Raw genomic sequence first — 23,877 nt, 5'->3', positions numbered from 1 at the left:
GTGTACCTGTTTAGCCAATACATCTATGATAATCAATCATTAATCAGTTCAACAATGTATATTCACTGGAATCTTAGATATGTATCATCAATATAATGATAACTTCCATTTAGCCAGAAAATGCAGTTTATACCTTTTTATTCAATCCCTTCCAAGTATTCACTACATATGTATTATATGAGTCTGGACAGACATGGATGTAAACTGAAACTTGACTGGTTGGCGGAGGTATACAACCACAGGGTGATAATTCTAGTTTATAAGAACTTATCATAATCACTCAAAAAGAATCAACAGTATCATTATTCTTAAATCTTAATTACTTGTCTTAATCCTTTTTACTCAATATTATACATTTTAACTGCATGCATCATTCAGCAATTATTCAGTGATTATTATTACTCACATACATTTTCCTTTTCAGGGCTTTGGAATCAAATTTCTTTTTAAGCTCCCTCTCCTCGTACTGTGTTCTTCTTTAGGCTGCTCATCCTTTTCCTCAGTCTTCTTCTCTTCAGCCATATGCTCCTTTTCAGGTTGCGCGTTTTCCCCCGGCAGGCTCAAGGTCTGGTATTGGGGATTCACAGGCCCAATAATCAGTAACAATTAAGGGTTTAGCGTGTTGATTTGTGACATTGTCTGGTGTGGTAGAATGGGCTGGCTCAACTGTGGTTTGTCTTTTTCTTTGCTCCGAGGCCTCTCTTTTTTTCTCTGGTTTCCGTTCTAAACTTTCTTCTTTTGACAGGTTTGTATGATTTTAAAGGTGAATAATGCTTTCCGTAGATATCATCGATGTCTTTTTCTGGCCTCGTTGACACAGAATTTCTGTTGCCTGTAACAGCTGCTCAACTAGCCTATTTTAGCCTAAAGTTTGAAGGATGAAGTTACCGACTGGCCAGAGAGGTGCATGGCTCAGTGGTTGAAGATGACATATTTAAGCGTACTGTTTTTTATGTCAGATCCCCAGCTCAGGCTGTACCACTGTTGACTTTGAGGCTGGTGTTCTACGACTGGAAGTGCTGCTGGGGAAAATGTCCTACATGATACATTTACGTGAGTAGAGATATGGCTTTCTACATTTTATTTTGCTGTCCTCTACAAAAAGTGGGACACTGAGGTGCAGCACATTTAGTTTACTCCCTCTTCAAATCAGTTGATGTAGACTGACAGTAATGCCACACAACTCCATATAAAGATCATTTCAGAGTTATGTGTCTACTCTTCATCAGTGATCTCTCAGGAACCCTTGCTACCATCAGTCCTGGTTCCACATCTTAATCTAAAGTGCTGGTTTGGCAGTGCTGCAATCGTTGCTTGTGGTCTCTTCATCTTTACAACAGGTTTCCTAAAATAATACTAAAGACATTTTTTATTGTAACAGAGAACTGGTTGTGACAAACAGAATCAAGGCACAAGTCTGTGTGTTTCTGTTTTAGCAACAAACGTATTTCCTCAAGTGATCAAAGTACTTGCTCTTCATGTGGCATTGATAGGGGGAATTATTAGTGTTGTAATCATGCAGGAAATTGTTTTGGACAAAATGCTTCACAAAGTCAACAAACATGAAAATATGCAGTAAGATCCTACACTATGCTGAGTGACTAGAAAATTAGAAACATGTGAGCACTGTAATGTAATCCAGTACCTTAGTCCTGTACGAAACACTACCATTGCAAATTTATTGATCCCCGAGGGGAAACTCTTTTGTTACAGCTGCTCACTGTCACGTCAGTGCACACAGGAATAGAATAATAAGCAAATCAAAATATAATACTATAATACAGGCACGATAAATTAAGTGGATATAAGTATAAAAGCTAAATAAGTGTAAGTACAAAAGTGGATTACCGGTTGATGATAAGTATGCACGGTATAATAATACAATGTAATAATATAAGTAATAAGTAGTAGTGCAATAATGAGTACTGTCAAGTTAAGTGTAGCTTATTAAGATTATGAGATGGTGGATATTGCACAGCAGTATTAAACTGAGAATATTGCACAATTATTTCAAGTATTGCAGTGATGTTTATGGTCCAAAGTCCAGTTTAATGGTTATTTACACTGTCAGAGAGGTGTTGATTAAAGTCTGTAGTATTTTTTGAGATGATAGATTGTGGTGTTGTATTTGACTGCTTTATATAGTAAGATGCTTCTAATGTTGGCCTCATATATTGAGGTGAGGAGGACTCCGAGATCAGCTAAATTTAATTTAGCATTTTTTGTTAAATACTGTTAAACAACCGTGATTAGCAAGTGTGTGACATGGACACACTGTACACAGTATTATGCTGATGTACACATGACTTTGTTTGTAACATCAGTTTCCTTTCCATGCTCTTGTCAGGTTTAGCTGATGAAGTTGAGGGAAATGTTGCTGGTAAGACAATATCTTGATTCAATAAAAAAACCCAGCAAAATCTGTGTTTTTGTCTGGTTCTTATTATTAAACTGTCATTTCTTCAACAGTCCACACTGCCTTCTTAGTGGGAAAGATCCAGGTCAGCTTACGCAAACAGGCTAAAGGAAAATGGACAAGTCTTGGTCAACCGCTGGAATTTCACAATACATTTCTACGCAAAAAAGACAGAGGTGAGATCCAAGACAAAAGAAATCATTCCACTAAGGATTTTTTTTACTCCTTGCCACTTTTTTGTAGGGATGGGGATCGTTAATTTTTATTGATATTGATACCATTTTCGAGACTGCTTAATGATCCGAGTCTTTATTGATACCACTATCGATACTTTTCTATTAATTTGGTGGAAATGAACTTAGAACATAAATGGCATTTTGCTTCCTCCTTATCTTTGGCTTTACTGAAATGTAGCCAAGCCTTTGACCACTTTGCACGTTCAACCATCCTAGCAAGCAACCAGTTGACCATATGAGAAATGAAGCGAACGAAATTCTTCTTCTTTTAGTTTAAGGGCAGTTGGCAGGCAATTCGATTCAATTCAGAAACTTTATTAGACAATCGAAGTATGTTTGTGCACCAGTGATTTGATTTAAATGACACGACTCTCGTCTCTCGAGACATAACGTGTTGGTCTCGATAGCAGTATCGAAAAGCTCTGATCTTGTTGATTTTCAGGTTTTGAGAAATTTGGAACCAGGTCCTTATAGAACCGAGTCTCGATCTCCATCCCTACTTATTTGTAGCCTGTTTGAATGTCAATGACATACCTTGTATCACACCAATTAGTCACTTAGACGTGCAGGAAATTAAACAGCAAACCTGCATCAAAGAATAAACGGTGGTTATAATGATGTCTACATTTATAGCAAATACACACACATCTTTTATGTTGGAATTCCATTAAAGTTTGCAAGACCTCCAAAGTATGAGGTAGCTTTTGTAGGCTCGTCTCAGCCAGAGCTGCTTCCTCCTCCACATTCTGCATCATTTAAAAAAAAAAATCTTTCATCAGATAACATTGGATGTTTGCTTGCTTATTAAGAACCCAAGAAAAAGGTGAATAATGAGTCTACATCAATGATCTCCTTTTTACAGCTCTCTACTACCGGGAGTGTGTGTTGATGTCTAAGACTGAGGTGAACCATAACACCCATGTGTTCAGATTGCAACTTCCACATGGGACTGTCATGCATGTGCCTGTTGGAAAACATGTCTACCTCAAAGCCCGCATTCAAGGTAAGGAACCAAACAGACGGACTACACTGTACTGAATACAGTGAATGTTGTCCTCTATGCTTAAGAAACATTGTTCACTTAACTCATTGAAATAAACTTGTACATATAAACAATTAAGAAAAACATTTTTGCTGCGACCTTCAGTGGTGATGGTGCAGTACACATAATTCCAGCACGCCACACCAGAGCTTCAGTATGGTATACTGAGGCAGTAGAAAAAGGCCATTGTTATCTACCAAGGCTGCCTTGTACGTTGGACAGCATGCTTCCTCATCATCCAGAATCACTAAGTACAGTAGGTCCCATGGCTGCTGGTTTTAACAGTCTGCTTTAAAGTTCATTTAGAGATGTCTCATTTTTCCATCTCTCTGGTATAGTTGTGCCTTCACATCCTTGGCTCATAGTTTATCGGGCTTGCTTCTTCACCACAGATGCTAGTTCAGAATATGTAACTATTGTCCTTCATTAATCATATGTGCTTCATCTTCTCGGGGCACTGTGAGCTGCACAGAAAACGCAGTCCAACCTCTGACCACAACATCAAGTTGGGCTCTAAATTTGCACTCAGTGTTTACATAAACATTTCGTATTATGAAAGCATATGATTGTAAAACATAAATACATGGCATTTTACTTGCCCCAGGCAATTGGAAAATCCTTATTGTTGAGCCCTGAGCCCCCGGCATTTTTGCCTTTTGGAGCGCACCTGGTTGTCACCTGGTGTGTGTGTGTGTGTTAGGCTTGTGCTGATTGGCGATCGGATCCTATATTGACGATTGAAGAGATGATCGACGATTGTTTTTTCCAATATTAAGGCCATTTTAAAGAGACAGTTCACCCCAAAATCAAAAAATCAAATTTTTTTTCCTCTTACCTGTAGTGCTATGTATCCATCTAGATTGGTTTGGTGTAAATTTCAGAGATTTGGTTATATCAGTCGTAGAGATATCTGCCTTTTTGGAATATAATGGAACTAGATGGCACTTGGCTTGTGGAGCTCAAAGCGCCAAAAAAACACATTTGAAAAACTCAACAGCAGTATCTCTTTCCAGAAATCATGACCCGGTTACTCAAGATAATCCACAGATTTGTTATGAGCAGTTTCATGTCGGAACTAAGAAAATTGTTTCTACATGAAACTGCTCACAACAAATCTGTGGAGGAAAAATATTTATTTTAGATTTTGGGGTGAACTGTCCCTTTTAACTAACTTACTATCAGAACTAAGACCTTATAAAAATAATCTCTAGATTCTGTGCCCTACTGTACATTTGAGATGTTTCTAATCGAGCGGCATGTCTGCCCGCTGACCCCCATTAGTTCAATTCAATTCAGTTTTATTTACATAGCACCATTTCATAACAGAAGTTATCTCACTGTACTTTTCCTATAGAGCAGGTCTAGACCGTACTCTTTATAATATTATTTACAGAAACCCAACAAATCCCACCATGAGCAAGCACTTGGCGACAGTGGCAAGGAAAAACTTCCTTTAAGAGGCAGAAACCTCAAGCAGAACCAGACTCAGGGTGCCACTGCCATAGCTGACAGGAAGCAATCTGCAAATGTGCAAAACCCGTTTCACATGTAAAAATGGATCCACAAATGCATAAATATCATTTTTACATGTATTTGTTGTGGTGAAACGATTTACATTTGTAAAACATAATTTTCATCATAATTTTTATGTGAAATTAAAATGTGTTTTTACAGAGTAAGTTATGGGTCATGGTACACTTTTGTGGATTGCCTTCTGTAGGTTACAACTAATAATGTCCAATAAAAACTTCCATAGCCGTCCAGATAAGGCAGCTAACTTGACAAACTGCTTTCAGCACCAGGCAGTGCATGCTGGGAAATGTGGGCCTTCGCTATCGCACAATATTCTCTCCACTGCACAGCACCGTGCCGTGTGCACAGCTGAACAGACGTAGTGGAGTCAAAGCGTTTGTTCACGGTAAGCTGCTAACTAGTTTGTGAAATACATTGCTGGAAAGTTAATAAACATTAAACCACTGTCGCCAAGTGCTTGCTCATGGTGGGAATTGCTGGGTCTCTGTAAATACTATTATAAAGAGTGCGGTCTGGACCTGCTCTATAGGAATTGGCGCTATATGAATAAATTTAATTGAATTAATATAACCCTGTCCCTGACAACAGTCACGTCGCACAGCTGTTTGCTGTGTTAGCGAGGTAGCTAGCCAGCTATAGTTTGTCAGGCAGTAGCAGATTGAAAGGTTAGCGTCAGAACTCTTCATCATTCTGCAGCTCAGCAGACAACGGTGCGGTGGTGGTTTGAGTCTGTTGAGTGTTGACTTCACACTGCGTTATATAGTTGGTGAGATGCAATGCTGGAAAGTAAATAGATAACATCCCCATATAGGAGTCACAGGAGCTGTTTTTTAAGGGATAAGTTTCCCCTGAACGTCTATAGCAGAGGCGCTGTTTATCTCTTGACTCAGCAGCAGCGAACCATGAGTTTGTGACCGTTTCATTAACAGCGAAATGTTGCTACAGATGACATGTTTTGATAAGCACGAACCAAGGCGTTTCTGATTGGAGTTCAATCCATTGAAATTATGGTTCAGAATCGGAACATACTGTAGCACGAATCTCTTGATTTTCTGCCATTTAGAATTTTTTGAAAAACACATTTTTGACATCTCCGTAGGGCCGATTGCTATATTGACCAATGAACTTCAAAGGGGGCGTGGCCTAGCACAAATAGACCAAAGTCAACAACTGTTGGGCCAATCACCACAAAACTTCCAGGATATGCCCACATAAGTACCTTAAACATACCCTGAAAGTTTTAATAAATCGACCACTAGGGGGCGCTACAAATGAAAAAACTGGATATGGCATAACACAAATAGGAATATAAATCCGTGTGATTGGTCTCACTCCTTCTTTAAGCAGAATTAAAGTAGTTGAAGTGACTTTGCTCGGTTTTGTGAAACCTCAAACCCACTCGTTGCTGCTTGCGGCTTTAGTTTTGGCTGATTGAGCTGCTTCCTTCTGTTGAGCAAAAAAGGGTTTGAACCTGCGAATTGCCGCTTGCGGCTATATTTTATTTTACTTTATTTTATTTTATTCTTTATTTTCTCTATGTTCGTTTCTAGAATTGGTTTACAATGTTTATGTTCAATTATTTAACATGTTAAAAATATTTAACTTAAATATTCTTTAATAATGTTATTTGTTTCAGAAAGCAGCCTTCTGAGTACCTTTTGCATAGGAATATTGGTGCAAAATCCAGCTCAAAAATTCACTATATTGGCCACTATATCGGTAATCGGTGAAGGTTTTCCCTCTAAAATCGGTATCGGTCTCAAAAATCCCATATCGGTCGGGCTCGAACTGCTACTAAGAATGTTGTTAGTATTAATAAAAATATTTTAACTGTAGAAATGTGTTTATTCACCCATAAACAGGGATCTGGGATGCCAGAGGAAGTTGCAAAAAAACTTTGGTGATTTTGGTTCCCTCAAAAGATAAAATATTTTGCATATTTCTACTCCTGTTTTTGATAAGTACTCACTTTTTAATCAAAATTTTTTAGTGTTAGTGTTTTTTTTTAGTTTTAGTGTGATTAGTGTTTTAAATAAGACATGTGAGAATCTTACTTGAATTAGAAATATTGTTTCTTTTGAAATGAAAATATGAGTTTTAGCATGCCAGCAAACAGACCACATCAATACAGTACAGTGGCTGCGCAGTATGGTTCATTGCAATGACATCAAGCATGATAAGCATAAGTTTACATTATTATATGTAGTTTATATTATTATACTGTTAAATAGACAATAAATGTGTATGTTTATCTTTATTTATTTTTTAATTAACATTTTTACCTGATGGGACGCTGGGAAAAAAAATCACACTGTCTGGGGTGGATGTAAATGAGTATAGCTAATAATGTCTCTGCATGATCAATTTATACTTTTTGTGTTACGTTAGTGCACCATATATAGTTTTATTTCATGTAGTTGTTTTTTAATGACATGCATAGAATAAAATATTTTGTCTTTTAACCATAAATTCACTGATGTTCCCTTTAAGCCCACCTGCTCCCGTTAAGCCCACTTGACTGTTTCAAGGGGGATTTTCTCCATTTTGACCTTTGAACCATTTTCCTCCCTAATTTTGACCTCACCTGATGAATCAGCTCCATAATTCAGATAATTAATACCCATATTTATTCATATATTATATATGTGATTGTATATATTATATACAATTACCTCAAAGAGTATAGGCCTACTTTTAGCCTAGGAGAAAGTAGAAAGGGCAGAAATGTTGAAATATTTTATTTTATTTTTATATATTTTTTATTTTTATTTTGCTTAAGTTGATGCATGAGCTTCAAGGTGTTATGACTAATGTCTCCTCACAATGAACTTTTTTTTAAACGATCTCTCCACAATGTTCTGAATGGTTTTAAAATGTGTTTTTACAATGTTTTCAAACTACTAGCCTAAATGTTTAAAATTAACATTTGAAAATCAATTAAGTTATTGTTTGATTGTAAATCCTGAAATGAACTCATTTCTATCCTTAGAACATTAGTATTGAACCTGCAAACTGTTCTTCAGTCAGTCGGTCTTCAGAAATCTTCAAAAAAACAAGTCAGGAAGTCATTCTCAATTGTGAAAAATGTATTAGCACCATGGTCACGCCTATCACATGCTAATCAGGTACTTAACAGTGAACAGTGAACAGGGAGGTGCAGCCAGAAAACAATAGGCCTGATTACTGATTACTGGGCCATCATGGAAACAATTAGGTCAGTTTCAGGTGAAACTAGGCAGAGTAATTAGCAGATACTCAGGAAGGCTCCTTCCTGAGGGCAGGGCTTATGTAACACAGAGTAGCTTAAATTTCTGAGTTCTCAGACCATTTTCACAATTGAGAATGACTTCCGGATGGGAGCCGAAACGTGTCCAGATGACTACGACTGAAACCTTTTCTACGATAATACAACTAATACATCCCGTACCTACTATTCTTATATTGTGACAAAATGTTCATGTAGAGATACTGTAGTTCACATTTATCTAAATTTAAATAACATTTTACCAAAAATCTCTTGTGATATCCTAAATGTATTAAGAAATCTTTTTTGAATATAAAAAACATTTAAAGTGATTTATCACAGGCAGATGAACATGAACTAAATATTAAGCCCACACCTATTAGTAAATATTTTATTAAAAATATATGATTCTAAAATCTACTTTAATTTTTTGATCCAGACATTTCTTTGATACAAATCAGTTCAACAGTTTATGTCAACAAACATTAAAATTTTTCATGCAATAATAAATCGATAAACAAAATGGCTTTTACACAGACATTAGGTGGCACTGAACGGTATAAAGCAAGTCTTTATTGTCATGAAAAGAGAATATTATGGGTAAAGTATTACTCTGTATAGACAGAAATTTCCACATCAGTACAGCTGCAGGGAGGATCTCTCAAAGCATTATTAATGCATTGACAAAGGAGGACTGAAGCTGTGCTGAACGAATAAAGTGGACTTAACAAGATACTTAATAGAATTATAAGATGACTTATTTAATCATTATTTTTGTCCATATCCAGACACCGAGATAGTGAGGCCATACACTCCTGTAGATCAGAACCTGGCAGCAGCCTCACAGGAATCAGACCTCTACCTCATGATCAAAGTTTACCCTGATGGAGTCTTCACCCCACATCTCAACAGCCTGCACATTGGTAAGTCACAGACAGGGCATGACATAAGTCTATGTATGTATGTATGTGTGTGTGTGTGTGTGTGTGTGTCATGTGAGGAAAGAATAAAGAGAATCATGTGGGAGAGAGAGAGAGTAAGGGTCAGATGTACATACATGAAAGAGCAGGTTAGCACTACGCCTTCATACATTTTTCCCACACATCTTTGTAATTAGTGTGTGCAATTTAGTAAGGCAGCATTTATGCAGTCTGTCTGAGACTCCCCTCCAGCTGCATTCTTGGAAGTGAAGCTGTATGCGTCTTCAAAAGTGCTTGTTGGATGGTCAAATGACTGGGCTAATTCAAGCAAAATTCTGTCCTTATCATATCTCCTCGCATTATTTGGCTAGTCCTCCTTCAGATGCATATGCATAAAGGAGAGATGCCCTCTTTGCTGCGGACACACATCATGACTCCTGGTCAATGACTTTTGACAATTCCCATAGGATGCTGTGAGTGGTTTTGGTCTGGTGTTCACAGATAGCTGATGTCATCTGTTTATGGTGTTCATTCAGTCTCTGGTTCTTGCTGTTTCTCTGATGTAGTGCTCCACACATCTATTGCATGTACTCAAGATCCTATAGGTCTCATGACATGACATTACATTACATAAAATTTATTTAGCTGATGCTTTTATACAACCCAGAAATTGTGCATCAACTTCGTCAAATATGCTGAACTGCTTCAAGTGCTACATTTAGAAACAATTAGCCTTAGAGAAAGAGTTGTTGTTTTTGTTATGTGTTTTGGGCCATGTTGCAGTCTGAACAGATGAGTTTTCAGTCTGCGATGAAAGATGTGTAGAGTTTCTGCTTTCCTGATGTCAGTGGGGAGCTCATTCCACCATTGTGTTGTCGTTTAGTGTCTTTTGGGCTCTGCGCAGACACCTCACGTCTCTGATATCACTGATGCTTGGTAGATGGGTATCAATGATGTTCTGGCTGCAGAGCTCTCCTGTGCACATCCCATGCCAGTTTGTAATGTTTCCAGTCAGGATGCTTTCTATGGCTCCTCTGTAAAAGTTAACAAGAACTTGGCACGGGAATTTTGCCTTCTTAAGTTAGCATAAGAAATACAGCCGTTTCTGAGCTTTCTTTACCAGCGTGGAGATGTGAGAGGACCATGTCAGGTTCTCTGTGATGCTGATTCCCAGGAACCTAAAACTGTTCACCTGTTCCACCTCAGCTCCACCGATGTAGACAGGGGTGTGTGTCTTCATTTCCTTTTTCCTAAAATCAATGATCAGCTCCTTGGTTTTGTTGACGTTGAGCAGTAGGTTGTTCTCTGTGCACCACTCTGCTCTGCTCTCTGATTTCCTCCCGATATGAATTTTCATTGTTGTTTGTAATCTGGCTGATGATGGTAGTGTTATCCACAGACTTCACAACAGTTCTCTCCATGTCGGGGGTTGCAGTCGTGGGTGTACAATGTGAACAAGAGGGGGCTGAGCACACATCCCTGGGGGGTTCCGGTGTTGAGCACTAGATTGGCGGAGGTGTGACCGCCAATCTGAACTGTCTGGGGTCTTTGTGAGGAAGTCCATTATCCAGTTGCAGAGTGTGGTACTCAAGCCCAGAGTGCTTGTGTGCAGAGTTTCATGGGATTGATTGCGTTAAATGCTGAGCTGAAATCAACAACAGATGTATGAGGGCAGTGGAGTTGGCATCCTCTGTGGATCTGTTGGTTCTGTTTGCAAACTAGTGAGGGTCCAAACTGGCTCGGATGTTGTCTTTGATGTGCTGGATTAGATGTGAAAACCAGTTTCTCAAAGCAGGATGGGGTTGAGTGCCACAGGGCAGTAGTCGTTTAGACTAGACACTGCAGACTTCTTAGGTTCAGAGACGATGGTGGCTATCTTGGAGCAGGTGGGAACACTCTCCTGTGACAGTGATATGTTGAAAATGTCAGTAATGACACCAACTAGCTGGTTGGTACATATTCTTAGTACACGGCCAGGGATGTTATCAGGCCCAGCAGCTTTACTTATATTCACTCTCAGCAGGATTCTTCTCACATCCGCTGTGGATGCTGACAGTGGCCGGTCCTCTGGAGGCGGAGTAGACTTGGCATCTGACTCTTTGTTGAGGAGATCAAAGCGATAGTAAAATGTGTTAAGCCCGTCTGTCGACGTGGCCTCACACGTGATGGGGGCGCTCCTGCTTTTGTAGCCTGCAGTGATGATGCTAGGTCCTGCGTCTCTGACACATTAATTTCTGAAAGGACACAGTAAACTCACTATTGACGCGTCCAGGGGAAACACACTCGTTTTCCCCCCGATAATGCTCCTGTGTGAACAACAAATCCGTGTTGAAATCATAGAAATAAACAAAAGAAACTTCGCTTTTAGAGCACAAGTTTTACCCGGAACATTTTGGCAGTGCACCAGTTGTTGTGTATTAGCTGTAGCATGCTGGTCAATTTAGCCCGGTTAGTCAAGCTCATGTAGTATTGCTGCTCCACTGAATGGGAGCATTACGGTTTCCCGGCTAGTTACAGCGAACGTGGACCCATGGATTAGTGTCAAACTGTATGCTGACATTGTTCAACTGAATTTGGGTTTGTCTGTGGAAACACGTCATTTACGACGGCATCACCCGAATGTGTCAAATAGCGTAATGAGACAAAAACAGAATGGAAGGCAAGTTCTTCTCCTCACAGCGTTCAGGCAGCCTCTCACTGCAGATTTGGACTGTGTCAAAGTAATAACTAATGCTATAGGAGTGTTTATCTCTGCAGATATGTGACCATACTCAGTCTAGAGAATACAGGATTTAAGCATATGGTAAAAGTGCTTGAGCTCTGCTACAATGTGCCTTCACGTGTGCATGTTAATCAGCCCATTGTGCAGCTCTGTATAAATGAGCACAAGTTCAGGAATTTTCAACAGGTCAGAGTCTTACTATGGAGCATGACTTTATTTATTATTTATTTGTGTTATTTATTTTTTCTTGACAATATGCCAGTATTTGAGTGCCCTATCTGTTACAGTAAGAAATATGGCCAATGAGCCACTGTTGAATGTTGACATTTTTTCAAAATAAATGACACAAAGGCTATTTAAAACCCTAAACCTGAGGTACATACCAAACTGACGTTTGTGTACCATTACACACCTAACATGAATATAACCATATGACATCAAACACGAGTTTAATACTACAATTTGTCAAAAAACACACATTTTATTGGGGACCCACTCAATTTCCCCGGGACCCACTGTGGGTACCCCGGGAACTCACTACATTGAAAACCTATCAACGTCACTGAGCCTGTGATGGTCTGGATTGCTCGCCACATATCTTTGGTGTTGCTGGTGTAGAGGTCTCTCTCCAGTCTCTCCTGGTGTCTCAGCTTTGCCTCCGTGATGCCAGCTTTCAGTCTCGCTTTGGCAGCGCTGTAAGCTTCCTTGTCTTCTGACCGAAAAGCAGCTGTTTTGGCTCTGAGTAGAGCCTTCACGTCTCCATTCATCCAGGCTTTCTGGTTGGGGAATGAATTTATTGTCTTTGTGATCCCCACATCATCAACACCTTTGCTGATGTATGATGTCATGATGATATATCCCTCAAGATTGATGTGGTTCTGGGTGGCGGTATCTCTGAACATGAGCCAGTCTGTGCACTCAGAACAGTCCTGTAGAGCTGCTTCATCTGTCCACATTTGAACTGTTTTTACTGATGGTTTGACCCTACTTATCAGCTGGGTGTAAGTAGGCAGGAGAAGCAGGGAAATATGGTCTGATTGATCAAAATGAGGACAGGGACAGCTTTGTAGCTGCCAGGAATGTTTGTATAAACATGATCCAGTGTATTGTTTCCCCTGGTGGCGATGTGGACATGCTGGTGGAATTAAGGTAAAACAGTTATGAGGTCTGTTTGATTAAAATCACCAGCTACAATAAAAATACCATCAGGTTGTTTTGTCATGTGACTGCTGATGACCTCGAACAGTTCCTGTAATGCATTTTTTGAATTTGCGTCTGTGGGAATGTAAACAAGAGCAACAGCAACAACAAAAACTGGTCAGTTTCAGCTCTTTAGCTGAAAATATGATTGACTTCAAAATGAGAAACTATTTGATATAATTCTTAAGCTTGTAGGCATGTTTAGGTAATAATAACAATACCTTTATTTATAGAGCACCATTATAAACAGAGTTTACAAAGTGCTTTGACAGACAAAGCAAAGCAAAATCAGGATACCCAGAAGGCAATGTAACAACAGAAAGCCAAACAGTAAGGCCAAACAAAGGCAAGAAAAAGTTATCCAAAAATGTCTGCATTGTCCCTTCTTGTCGACAGCCTTGAATTTAGTTAGTCCAGATTATTTTACTCTGACAGCACTGTGTGACCAATTGTGTTAATAATGTTTTTGTTCACTTATCTGTTGTTACTCTCTAGGTGACCATATATCTGTTAGTGGTCCAGAGGGTACCTTCAGTCTCCGCCCCTTTGTGATGTCACATACCTCTTCCTATTAGCAGCAGGCACAGGGTTCACGCCCATGGCTCGCCTCATCCAACTGGCCCTACAGGACATTGACACCATCAGGTGGGACCTTGCAGTTGACTCACACCGGGCAAAACACTTGTTGCAAAATAAAATCAGTTTAAAAACACTGTGAAAGAGCCAGGTTTAAGTTGTTGAGATTCTTCTCTGGTTTAAAAACCCCTTGTACAACCACAGTAACAGTCTCTTCCAAAATTTCAATTTTCATTCCAACTGTGTGGATTAAAAAAGAAAAAGAATTTCCAGCAAAGTCTTCACATAAAGCATGTCAGCTTATAGGAATTAAACGAGAGTTCCAACTTAACGTCCTGTCATTCAATGCTTGTGCACTGTCAGATATTATAATACAGGGAGCATAATTTGCTCTCTAATAACGTTAAATAGTTAAACTAATGTGTAAATGTATGGATTCACTCTGAGTTCACACACCAGCTCCTCTTGTTAACTTACTAAAATGTATCTATTTTCGTTTTCTTCTTTTCTAGTCTTGTCTCTTGTGTCTTATTTATGTACACGTACTTACACAGTTTTATCTTGCTATTGGCTTGTCTTCGCTGTTTAATGTGTCATGTTTAAAATACTGTAGTACTTCATTAGTACATCCTTAATATAAATGTTTATTATAAATATTAAGTTTTAGTATTATTACTCTGGGTTTAAATGAGAAGTTTTAGAGCTGTATCACAAACTTATTCTTTGTTTGGAAAAAGACTCCTTGTCCTCATCGTCATCATCAACCCTTCCCATCCAGAGTACAGTTTTGAGACAGGCATAGTGTGTTCCATTTTACTATAAATCCAAGGTTTTACCTGATTATCCACAACATGTTTTTGTGTCCTCAGAAAAACCAAGCTGCTCTTTTTTAACCGACAAGAGGAGGACATTCTGTGGCGCTGTCAACTGGATGAACTGGCTGCTAATAATGAGAGGTACTGCTGCTGTGTGTTTGTGTTGAAAGCCTTATACTGTTTGTCCCGTCCACAACCTTGCCTGCAAATGTTATTTATTATAAATTAAATAAATTAGGTTGGGGAGTGTGTAAGGTAAGTGCATGTGAGGATAGAAAAGACTTATGAGAAGGAAGCAGAAGAGAAGAGAATTTACAAGCAGAGATGGGAAGAGGTGAGAGAATAGGGTGAGTTGTCACAAGTCCATACTTTAAGCATATTGATTATTACGAGGTAATAAGTGTAATTTCCTAATATATCTTTATAATTGTTTATAGTTGGGAAAAATATTGAAGAGAGAAGATTTCATCTAGGCCTGTGTCTTCTTTCAGTTAACTTAACAGGGCAGAGGGGGATGGGATAATGGAAATGCTTATAAGGCAACAAGATATGCTAAATTACAGTGAAATGTATCACAGTATACAGTGTATTAAAAAAAATCGTTTTGAATTGACAGCCTGTTCCTGCAAAGATTTCTGGTTGGTCACTTGAAATTATTGTAATAACTGAAACCCCCCTCTGTGTGAGGTTTAAGCAGATTTTGGGGGGGGGGGGTTCAAAACGAATAGGCCCTAACGGACAATCGGGTCCTAAAAACAGCTTTTCCTTCAGCTAGTTAAAGGAACCAGTGGGGCCCACAGCTTAGAGGGATGAGGGAATGAAGCTGGAAAACAACATGAAACCAACTGCTGTGAGAAGCGGAGATGATGATAACGCACTTTTACAGTCCAGCATAGAGCAGAGTAGGAGAGAAAACCGCTCTCCATGCGCAGAGAGACATGAGGGAGAGCATGCAGTTAAAACACCCCAAATAACAATCACTCTGACAAAACACTCAATACAGAGTGAGTCATAGAAAAACGAGACATCCCACAGAAACGAATGAAAGAGCAGGGGGAGTTAATAGATAATTACAATAGTTATAATTAACTAACTATGTTATGTGATATTCTACTTCAGCAAACTTTCAGAACAAATATTACTGGGACCACTAAAGAAAATTGCAGATCAACATCTAATATCCAGGAATTCACATTATAGACACCACTGACTATCCATGTAACTATTTGGCCACAATATATCACATTGACTATACACAGTCCAGCCATATACTAGGCTTCGACCTAGTCTAGTTTGTTGATATATATTTATTTTCTTTATGCTAACCAAAACTGCCATGGTTACAAATTCAAGACTTGGGATCAGATTTTTTTATACACATCTAGATCAGACTTGACAATATGTGACTTTATGTAACCTTTTTCAAGTCTAATAGACACTGCGGAACACACTGAGTTGTAGTGTGAATGTACACTGTGATTTTAGGCTTGACACATCCACATTTGTAATAAGTGTGAAATGCAGCAGATTTTCAGCTTTACAAACTCTGCTACATCTTCAGAATGTGTGTGTGTGTGTTGTGTGTCAGGTTTCAGGTGGAGTACGTCCTCTCTGAGCCCTGTGAAAGCTGGACCGTCAGAAAGGGTCGGGTGGATGAGTCCATGCTCAAGGATTTCCTTAACAGGCCAGATGGGTCCAAATGCTATGTGTGTGTGTGCGGCCCCACTGCCTTTACAGAGCTAACAATAGGGTGTGTAATATAACCTTCATTATAGAACCATTACCTCACTGTCCTATTGCTCTAAGAAAATAGTGCACTTTACTACTATTTAGTTCTTATTTTCATAGCTTTCACAACAATTTCTATCCGTTTTGATAAATTTGTACTCACCAAAGTAATAGCTGAGATCTGGGAACACGTTGACATTACTACAGTATAACAAAGTCAGATGGGGTAGGGACAGAGCAGTCAGTCAGTTTACAACCTGATTAGACAAACAAACAGCATATACAGATTATCTGAACAACTTTATTTGGATGTAAGTGAGCAGATCTGAAATGCTGATAGTAATCCCTTATTGCACAGGATTGAACCGAATAGATCAAAGTCTGATTATAACAAAACATCATCTTGTGGTGTTTGTGACACCCAGAAAAAATGATTCATCATTTTACAGACAAACCTTTTATCATGATTACGTATCGTGTAAGTGTGTTCCCAGATCTCATCAATTAACTTGGTTTGTACATTATTATCATATGAATGATGATGGTCAAAATGAAAAAAAAAAACCACCCAAATTGTAATAACCCAGAATTATCCATAAAAAAAAAACCCTTAGCAGCAACAACTGCAATCAAGCATTTGCGATAACTTGTAATGAGTCTTTTACAGCGCTGTGGAGGAATTTTGGCCCACTCATCTTCGCAGAATTGTTGTAATTCAGCCACATTGAAGGGTTTTCGAGCATGAACTGCCTTTTTAAGGTCATGCCAGAGGATCTTAATAGGATTCAGGTCAGGACTTTGACTAGGCCACTCCAAAGTCTTCATTTTGTTCTTCTTCAGCCATTCAGAGACCCCACAACAACATCCAAAGAACTGCAGGCCTCACTTGCCTCAGTTAAGGTCAGTGTTCATGACTCCACCATAAGAAAGACTGGGCAAAAATGGCCTGCATGGCAGAGTTCCAAGATGAAAACCACCGCTGAGCAAAAAGAACATTAAGGCTCGTCTAATTTTTGCCAGAAAACATTTTTTGGAAAATACTCTGTGGACTGACGAGACAAAAGTTTAACTTTTTGGAAGGTGTGTGTCCCATTACATCTGGCGTAAAAGTAACACCGCATTTCAGAAAAAGAACATCATACCAACAGTAAAATAAGGCGGTCGTAGTGTGATGGTCTGGGGCTGTTTTGCTGCTTCAGGGCCTGGAAGACTTGCTGTGATAAATGGAACCATGAATTCTGCTGTCCACCAAAAACTCCTGAAGGAGAATGTCCGGCCATCTGTTCGTGACCGCAAGCTGAAGCAAACTTGGGTTCTGCAGCAGGACAATGATCCAAAACACACCAGCAAGTCCACCTCTGAATGGCTGAAGAAGAACAAAATGAAGACTTTGCCTAGTCAAAGTCCTGACCTGAATCTTATTAAGATGCTGTGGCATGACCTTAAAAAGGCAGTTCATGCTCGAAAACCCTTCAATGTGGCTGAATTACAACAATTCTGCAAAGATGAGTGGGCCAAAATTCCTCCACAGCGCTGTAAAAGACTCATTACAAGTTATCGCAAACGCTTGATTGCAGTTGTTGCTGCTAAGGGTGGCCCAACCAGTTATTAGGTTTAGGGGGCAATCAGTATTTCACACAGGGCCATGTAGGTTTGGATTTTGTTTTCCCTTAATAATAACAACCTTCATTTAAAAACTGCATTTTGTGTTTACTTGTTATCTTTGACTAATATTTAAATTTGTTTGATGATCTGAAACATTTAAGTGTGACAAACATACAAAAAAATAAGAAATCAGGAAGGGGGCAAACACTTTTTCACACCACTGTATACAGCCTTTATTGAATCAGGTCATCTCATTGAGATCAATATCTCTTTTGCACAAGAGACCTGAGTACAGCAGATAGAAAGGAAAAACAAACATAGCTAGACATAACAAAAGGACATATAACATCAGAGACAATCACAGACATCACTAAATAGATTTGAAGATGAAAGTTTATATTAGTATATCATTTGGTCTTATGGAAATGGTGGTGGAGAGCATTGTCTTACACATTGGTCCAAAATCTTCCGTGTTCAACTGGGTTGAGATCTGGTCACTGTAAAGGCCGTAGCATTTTATTCACATCATTTTCATACTCACCAAACCATTCAGTGAGGCCTAGTGCACAGAAGCATCTGCATTTGATATGTTTCTCCACTCCTTTAATTTGTCCCCCATCTGCATATCTTACAGTTATTTACATATGTACATACACATATACACCCATGTCCTTTCACAGGACATGTACCACTATTTATAATTTTAAGCACTGTAGACCTCAGAGTGCAGTGATATTCAGTTCTTGCCTAGAATGTGTCAGCTTTGTCTTGCACTCAGCAGTTGTATGACCTCCTTTTCTGTTTGATCATCTTTTAGGTTGTTGAAGCAGCAGGGCTTCAGTGAAGAGGAGCTCTACGCCTTCCAGGGCTGATGAGCTCTGCCTTGATGTGTATGTGTGTGTGTGTGTGCGTGTGTGTGTGTGTGAGAGAGAGAGAATTTTAATTTATAAACTTGTGTTTGTAAGAAATGAAAAGAACATTGTATTTCTATGCACCAAAGACCTGATGATGCTGACAGCAGACAACACACCACAGGCTGCATAGAAACAAAATCACAGTGCAGTAAGATTCTTATGATTCGGACAGTTTGGTCAGTGTCTGGAACAAAGTTAATAGAGTTCATGAAAACTATGAGTTGAAACATTGTAAAGGTGTGTAAAATAAAAGCAGTAAAATATGCTGAGACAAAAAGAAATTAATGAGATTATGTAAACTGATGAGGTATATGCAGTATAAAAAGAGAATTAACATGAGCTTTGAAGTGTGTAGCAGAGGATCTTCTGCAGACACTTATGGATCTTAATGTTCCAGTTATAATGATGCAGTTGCAGGATAGTTAAAATCACTGCAGTGAAATAAAATGCATTATGGTAAAATTTTTAAATGCTAGTCTCCCATTCATTAAGACTAGGGCAATTTTCATTGTTACTTCTGATTTGAGTCTTGACTCACCCAAGTTCATAGACATTGAAATTGGTCACTTTGCTGCAACAGAAAGGAAACTGTGATGTGAAACTGTTATGTCACTGTTCAGTACATGATTATTAATGGTAAACAATTCAAAAATATTTCATAGTTTGCAATCACACACTCATGTTACGTTCTAGTTGTCAGGAGGCAAGTTGCTGTGTTGACAATGTAGTTAGCATGGATGTTCATGCTGCTCAAAAGTTTGGGTGCACAGTTGGAATCTAACTTTGTCAACAGAGATTGCCATATGTGAAGGAGGCAATAATAGCAAACACATTGAGGATGGACAAATCAGGTCAAACCAAATGAACATGGCATTAATTGGAAGTAGTGCAGCACACTGGATAACATTACAGCTGAGCCTGCTACTGCAGTAGAGAAGGTAGAATTCATTCTTCAGCACACAGCTGCTCTTTATGTGTTGAAAACATCCCCAGTTTAAAAACAAATGAGCACCTGAGCTCCTCCTGGCCTGTTTCACAAAAGCCCAGCTAAAAGATTCTGAGATAGACCTTACAGTGCACTGGTATCTATCATCAGTGACGAAACCTGGGATCATTGGGTGTTTCACGTCTTCCAACATCAGACACCCTCAACCCAGCCAGGGTTGACCAGCCCCCAATTTGTGTCCCTGCAGGACTACCCCACAGATCACTCCTCCTGATCAGAAGCCTCCAATGTGTTCCTGATGCCTCCTCTCTGTGCAGCTTCTGTAATGTCCAGCAGCATGGTGGAACTGCAGAGCGATCAGCCATAACATTTTGACCACTGATGGGTGAAGTGAATAACACTGATAATCTCGTCATCATGGCACCTGGCAGTGGGTGGGATTATGCAGCAAGTGAACAATTTGTCCACAAAGTTGATGTGTTAGAAGCAGGATAAATGGGCAAAGGGGCCAAATTGTGATGGCTAGACAACTGGGTCAGCGCATGTCCAAAACTGCAGCTCTTGTGGGGTGTTTCTGGTCTGCAGTGGTCAGTACCTATCATCAAAAGTGGTCCAAGGAAGGAAAATTGGTGAACCAGCGACAGGGTCATGGGCGGCCGAGGCTCATTGATGCACGTGGGGAGCAAAGGTTGGCCCGTGTGGTCCGATCCACCAGACAAGCTACTGTAGGTCAAATTGCTGAAAAAGTTAATGCTGGTTCTGATAGAAAGGTGTCGGAACACACAGTGCATCGCAGTTTGTTGCGTATGGGGGTTGCATAGCCGCAGACCAATCAGGGTGCCTATACTGACCCCTGTCCACTGCCGAAAGCACGTACAATGGGCACGTGAGCATCAGAACCGGACCACGGAGCAATGGAAGAAGGTGGCCTGGTCTGATGAATCACGTTTTCTTTTACAGCACATGGATGGCCGGGTGCGTGTGCATTGCTTACCTGGGGAACACATGGCACCAGGATATACTATGGGAAGAAGGCAAGCAAGGAGGCAATGTGATGCTTTGGGCAATGTTCTGCTGGGAAACCTTTGGTCCTGCCATTCATGTGGATGTTGCATTGACAGGTGCCACCTACCTTAGCATTGTTGCAGACCATGTACACCCTTTCGTGGAAACGGTATTCCCTTATGGCACTGGCCTCATTCAGCAGGATAATGCGCCTTGCCATAAAGCAAAAATGGTTCAGGAATGGTTTGAGGAACACAAGAGTTCAAGGTGTTGACTTGACCTCCAAATTCCCCAGATCTCAAACCAATCGAGCATCTGGGATGTGCTGGACCAACAAGTCCAATCCATGGAGGCCCCACCTCGCAACTTACAGGACTTAAAGGATCTGCTGCTAAGGTCTTGGTGCCAGATACCACAGCACACCTTCAGAGGTCTAGTGGAGTCCATGCCTCGAAATGTCAGGGCTGTTTTGGCGTCAAAAGAAGGACCTACACAATATTAGGCAGGTGGTCATAATGTTATGGCTGATCGGTGTAAAGCTCTACGTCCTGATTATTTTTTATCTTGTGTGCCTCCGATCTGACAGTAGGACAATGTCATGCCTCAGTACTAACAGTGTAATGGTTTTAGGGAACTTGAACCCCTTACCCATGTCCACATGCAGCTCTGTCACTGCAATGAGTAGGCCTGTTGACACCCTCGACTGTGGTTGAGGCTACTCACCAGCTCTCATGAATACAGTGTGCTTCCTAAGCGCGTGGAGGTGGTTGCGGCTGTTGATGTCTTATGCGACACTGCTTCAGCACCTGGTCAAGGTGCCTGCAATGGCAGCCTTTTCACAGGGCCTTCTGGTAGCTGCTCAGGATATACTCCACAGTTCCTCCTTGGGATCTCAGCACCTCACGCTTGCCCAATGCAATGGGATTAGACTGACATATCAAAGCATTCCTACACAATCTGAATCATGAATTTAATGCGCTGGGGTTCTGCCTGCCAAATGTCAGACCAAGAAAGCTCCTTCTCCTGCGCACTCAAGCCTTGTCAGTGCCTGCCTGCACATCCTCCTGGACTGGTTGATGTCTGTCCTTGCCCTGGACCTAGTCATAGCAAATGGCAGGTAAGCTGCCTAGCCCCACCTGACCTATAGCTGCCATCCCTCACCAGAGCCCTATACCTCAGCTGAGAGTCAGCGACTTCCATTGTCTATAGTTCGCTCCACTTCCTCCCAGATCGTCCACTCTTTCGTCTAGTGACCACAGATGATGTTACCAGTAAGACAGGGAACATTGTTTGCTGCTGAAGTCAGATTCTCAATATTTTACCAAAAAAAAAAAAAAGTAGAAGGCAAAAATTGCCAGTGGTGAAACTAAAAAGCTCAGATCAGACCAAATCTCGGGTGGAAAGAAGCACTAGTTTGCAACTGTCATGTCTCCTTGCTTAATGCATCCTATGTTTGTGCCAGAACTACAGATTGGTATCAGCAAAACCTAGACAATACCATCTCTGCTGTTGGGTGTGGTCAGAAGTGCTACACAGATGATATTTCAATTGTGTAGTTACTCTTAAAGTGGTATCCTTGAAATTCTTTTTTTGAGCCACAACTAAGTGCTACTGTGATGTGTCTTCACTGCACTTCACCACATGCTACATCACCATAATGAACAAATAAGAAACCCATGGCATTCACAAACTACGTGGAATGAGTGGGGAGCTTGTGCTTCAATGAGTGGATAGATTTTTTCAACAGTGTCTCCCCAAAATTACTGTAACAAATACAAGCTCCTTTTGAAAGCAGGTATGAACACCTTGGGCAGAGAGTCTGTCCACTCCAAACGTCTGGCTGTCATCGTCACTGCGAGACTGATGTTGCTGTGTTGTTAGCTTCAGGGCCCATTAGTTTTACACCTGTGCTTGCAGTTAATGATGACAGGCGAATCTACTTTCCCAGTAGGCTTTTAAAGGGCTTGTTTGTGCCACAGCTTGATTCTTTTAATTTTCTTTGTGACAAAGCTGAAAACTGTGCTCCTAGGCAAAGCAAAACGCCACTGTTTGAGTTTCTAAGGGTGGCACTCTTCTGTTTTAAGCTGTGGCTCAGTTTTTCCTTTTATTCCAAGCAAATCACACAGGGATTTTGCCGGGTAAAGACTCATAAGACACTGAAGAACAGAAAATGTGCCTATTCAGACATAGTGTAGCAAAACAGATATTCACGCACAAAGTAAACCCAACATCAGGTACAGCTATCTGCTCTCAGGTTACAGCCAGTTTTATTGAAGCCAGTAATGTCCAATCCTGTGCCATGAAAAGACTTAATACTTGCCAAACATGACAGCTGCTCATTTGATCAACACAGTTTGAATCAGGAGGAGGAAGAAATCTGTGAAATGAGCTGGTCAACTGGAAGGAAAACTTGTATGTCACAGTACTGGACACCAGGCTTAGAGGAAACTGGATTACTGTTACATACAGATGCTCTGTGGATGACTATTCATTAGGAATAGTGCAATTTGTATATGTAATATGCTACATGCTGTATCTCCATTGTTAACTTTGTGTCATTCTTATTTCATGTATAGACTACAAGGGCTAGACTGATACACAGTATGTCAGTATATGGGACAATTATTGTCATTCAATCATTCAAAATGTGCCAGTCACTACAGTCCACCTGTAAGATATAATGCAGTTTCCTGTATAGTTTCTAAGTGCTGTTTCAAAAGCTTTTCCACTCAGTTCCAAACAGTTCTGGGGGAATTACTGAATACTTTCTTGGCATGACAAATGAAAAAATTATTATACTGAATATTGCCACAACATTCTGGCAGCATCATTACATATATACATTAAAAGGCCCATGTAAGCTAAACCCCAGTACTTACTTCTGTTTTGTTTTGCTAATTTTCTTCTCAAGAAGTAATTAAAGAAGCCCTCCTATGGCTTGGTAAGTCTAAATAAAGCTGTGGTTCCTTCTGGTA

At 40.0% G+C, this 23,877-nt stretch overlaps 1 protein-coding gene across 1 annotated transcript in view; it reads left to right on the top strand.

Annotated features, from left to right (window-relative positions):
• LOC122881225 (cytochrome b5 reductase 4) overlaps positions 1-23,877 on the top strand; it is a 33,024-nt gene extending 9,147 nt beyond the window's left edge. Inside the window, 10 exon segments of the mRNA XM_044207107.1 lie at positions 960-1,053; positions 2,348-2,380; positions 2,470-2,592; positions 3,515-3,655; positions 9,260-9,394; positions 13,809-13,853; positions 13,856-13,958; positions 14,759-14,845; positions 16,293-16,454; positions 18,855-23,877. Coding sequence (XP_044063042.1) covers positions 960-1,053; positions 2,348-2,380; positions 2,470-2,592; positions 3,515-3,655; positions 9,260-9,394; positions 13,809-13,853; positions 13,856-13,958; positions 14,759-14,845; positions 16,293-16,454; positions 18,855-18,909 — 978 coding nt within the window. The 3' untranslated portion in view covers positions 18,910-23,877.

This window comes from Siniperca chuatsi, linkage group LG9, assembly GCF_020085105.1.
Source record: "Siniperca chuatsi isolate FFG_IHB_CAS linkage group LG9, ASM2008510v1, whole genome shotgun sequence".
In the NCBI taxonomy this organism is placed as follows: domain Eukaryota; kingdom Metazoa; phylum Chordata; class Actinopteri; order Centrarchiformes; family Sinipercidae; genus Siniperca; species Siniperca chuatsi.
Note: the sequence above shows the minus strand (reverse complement) of the source record. Positions and strands in the feature narration are given on the sequence as shown.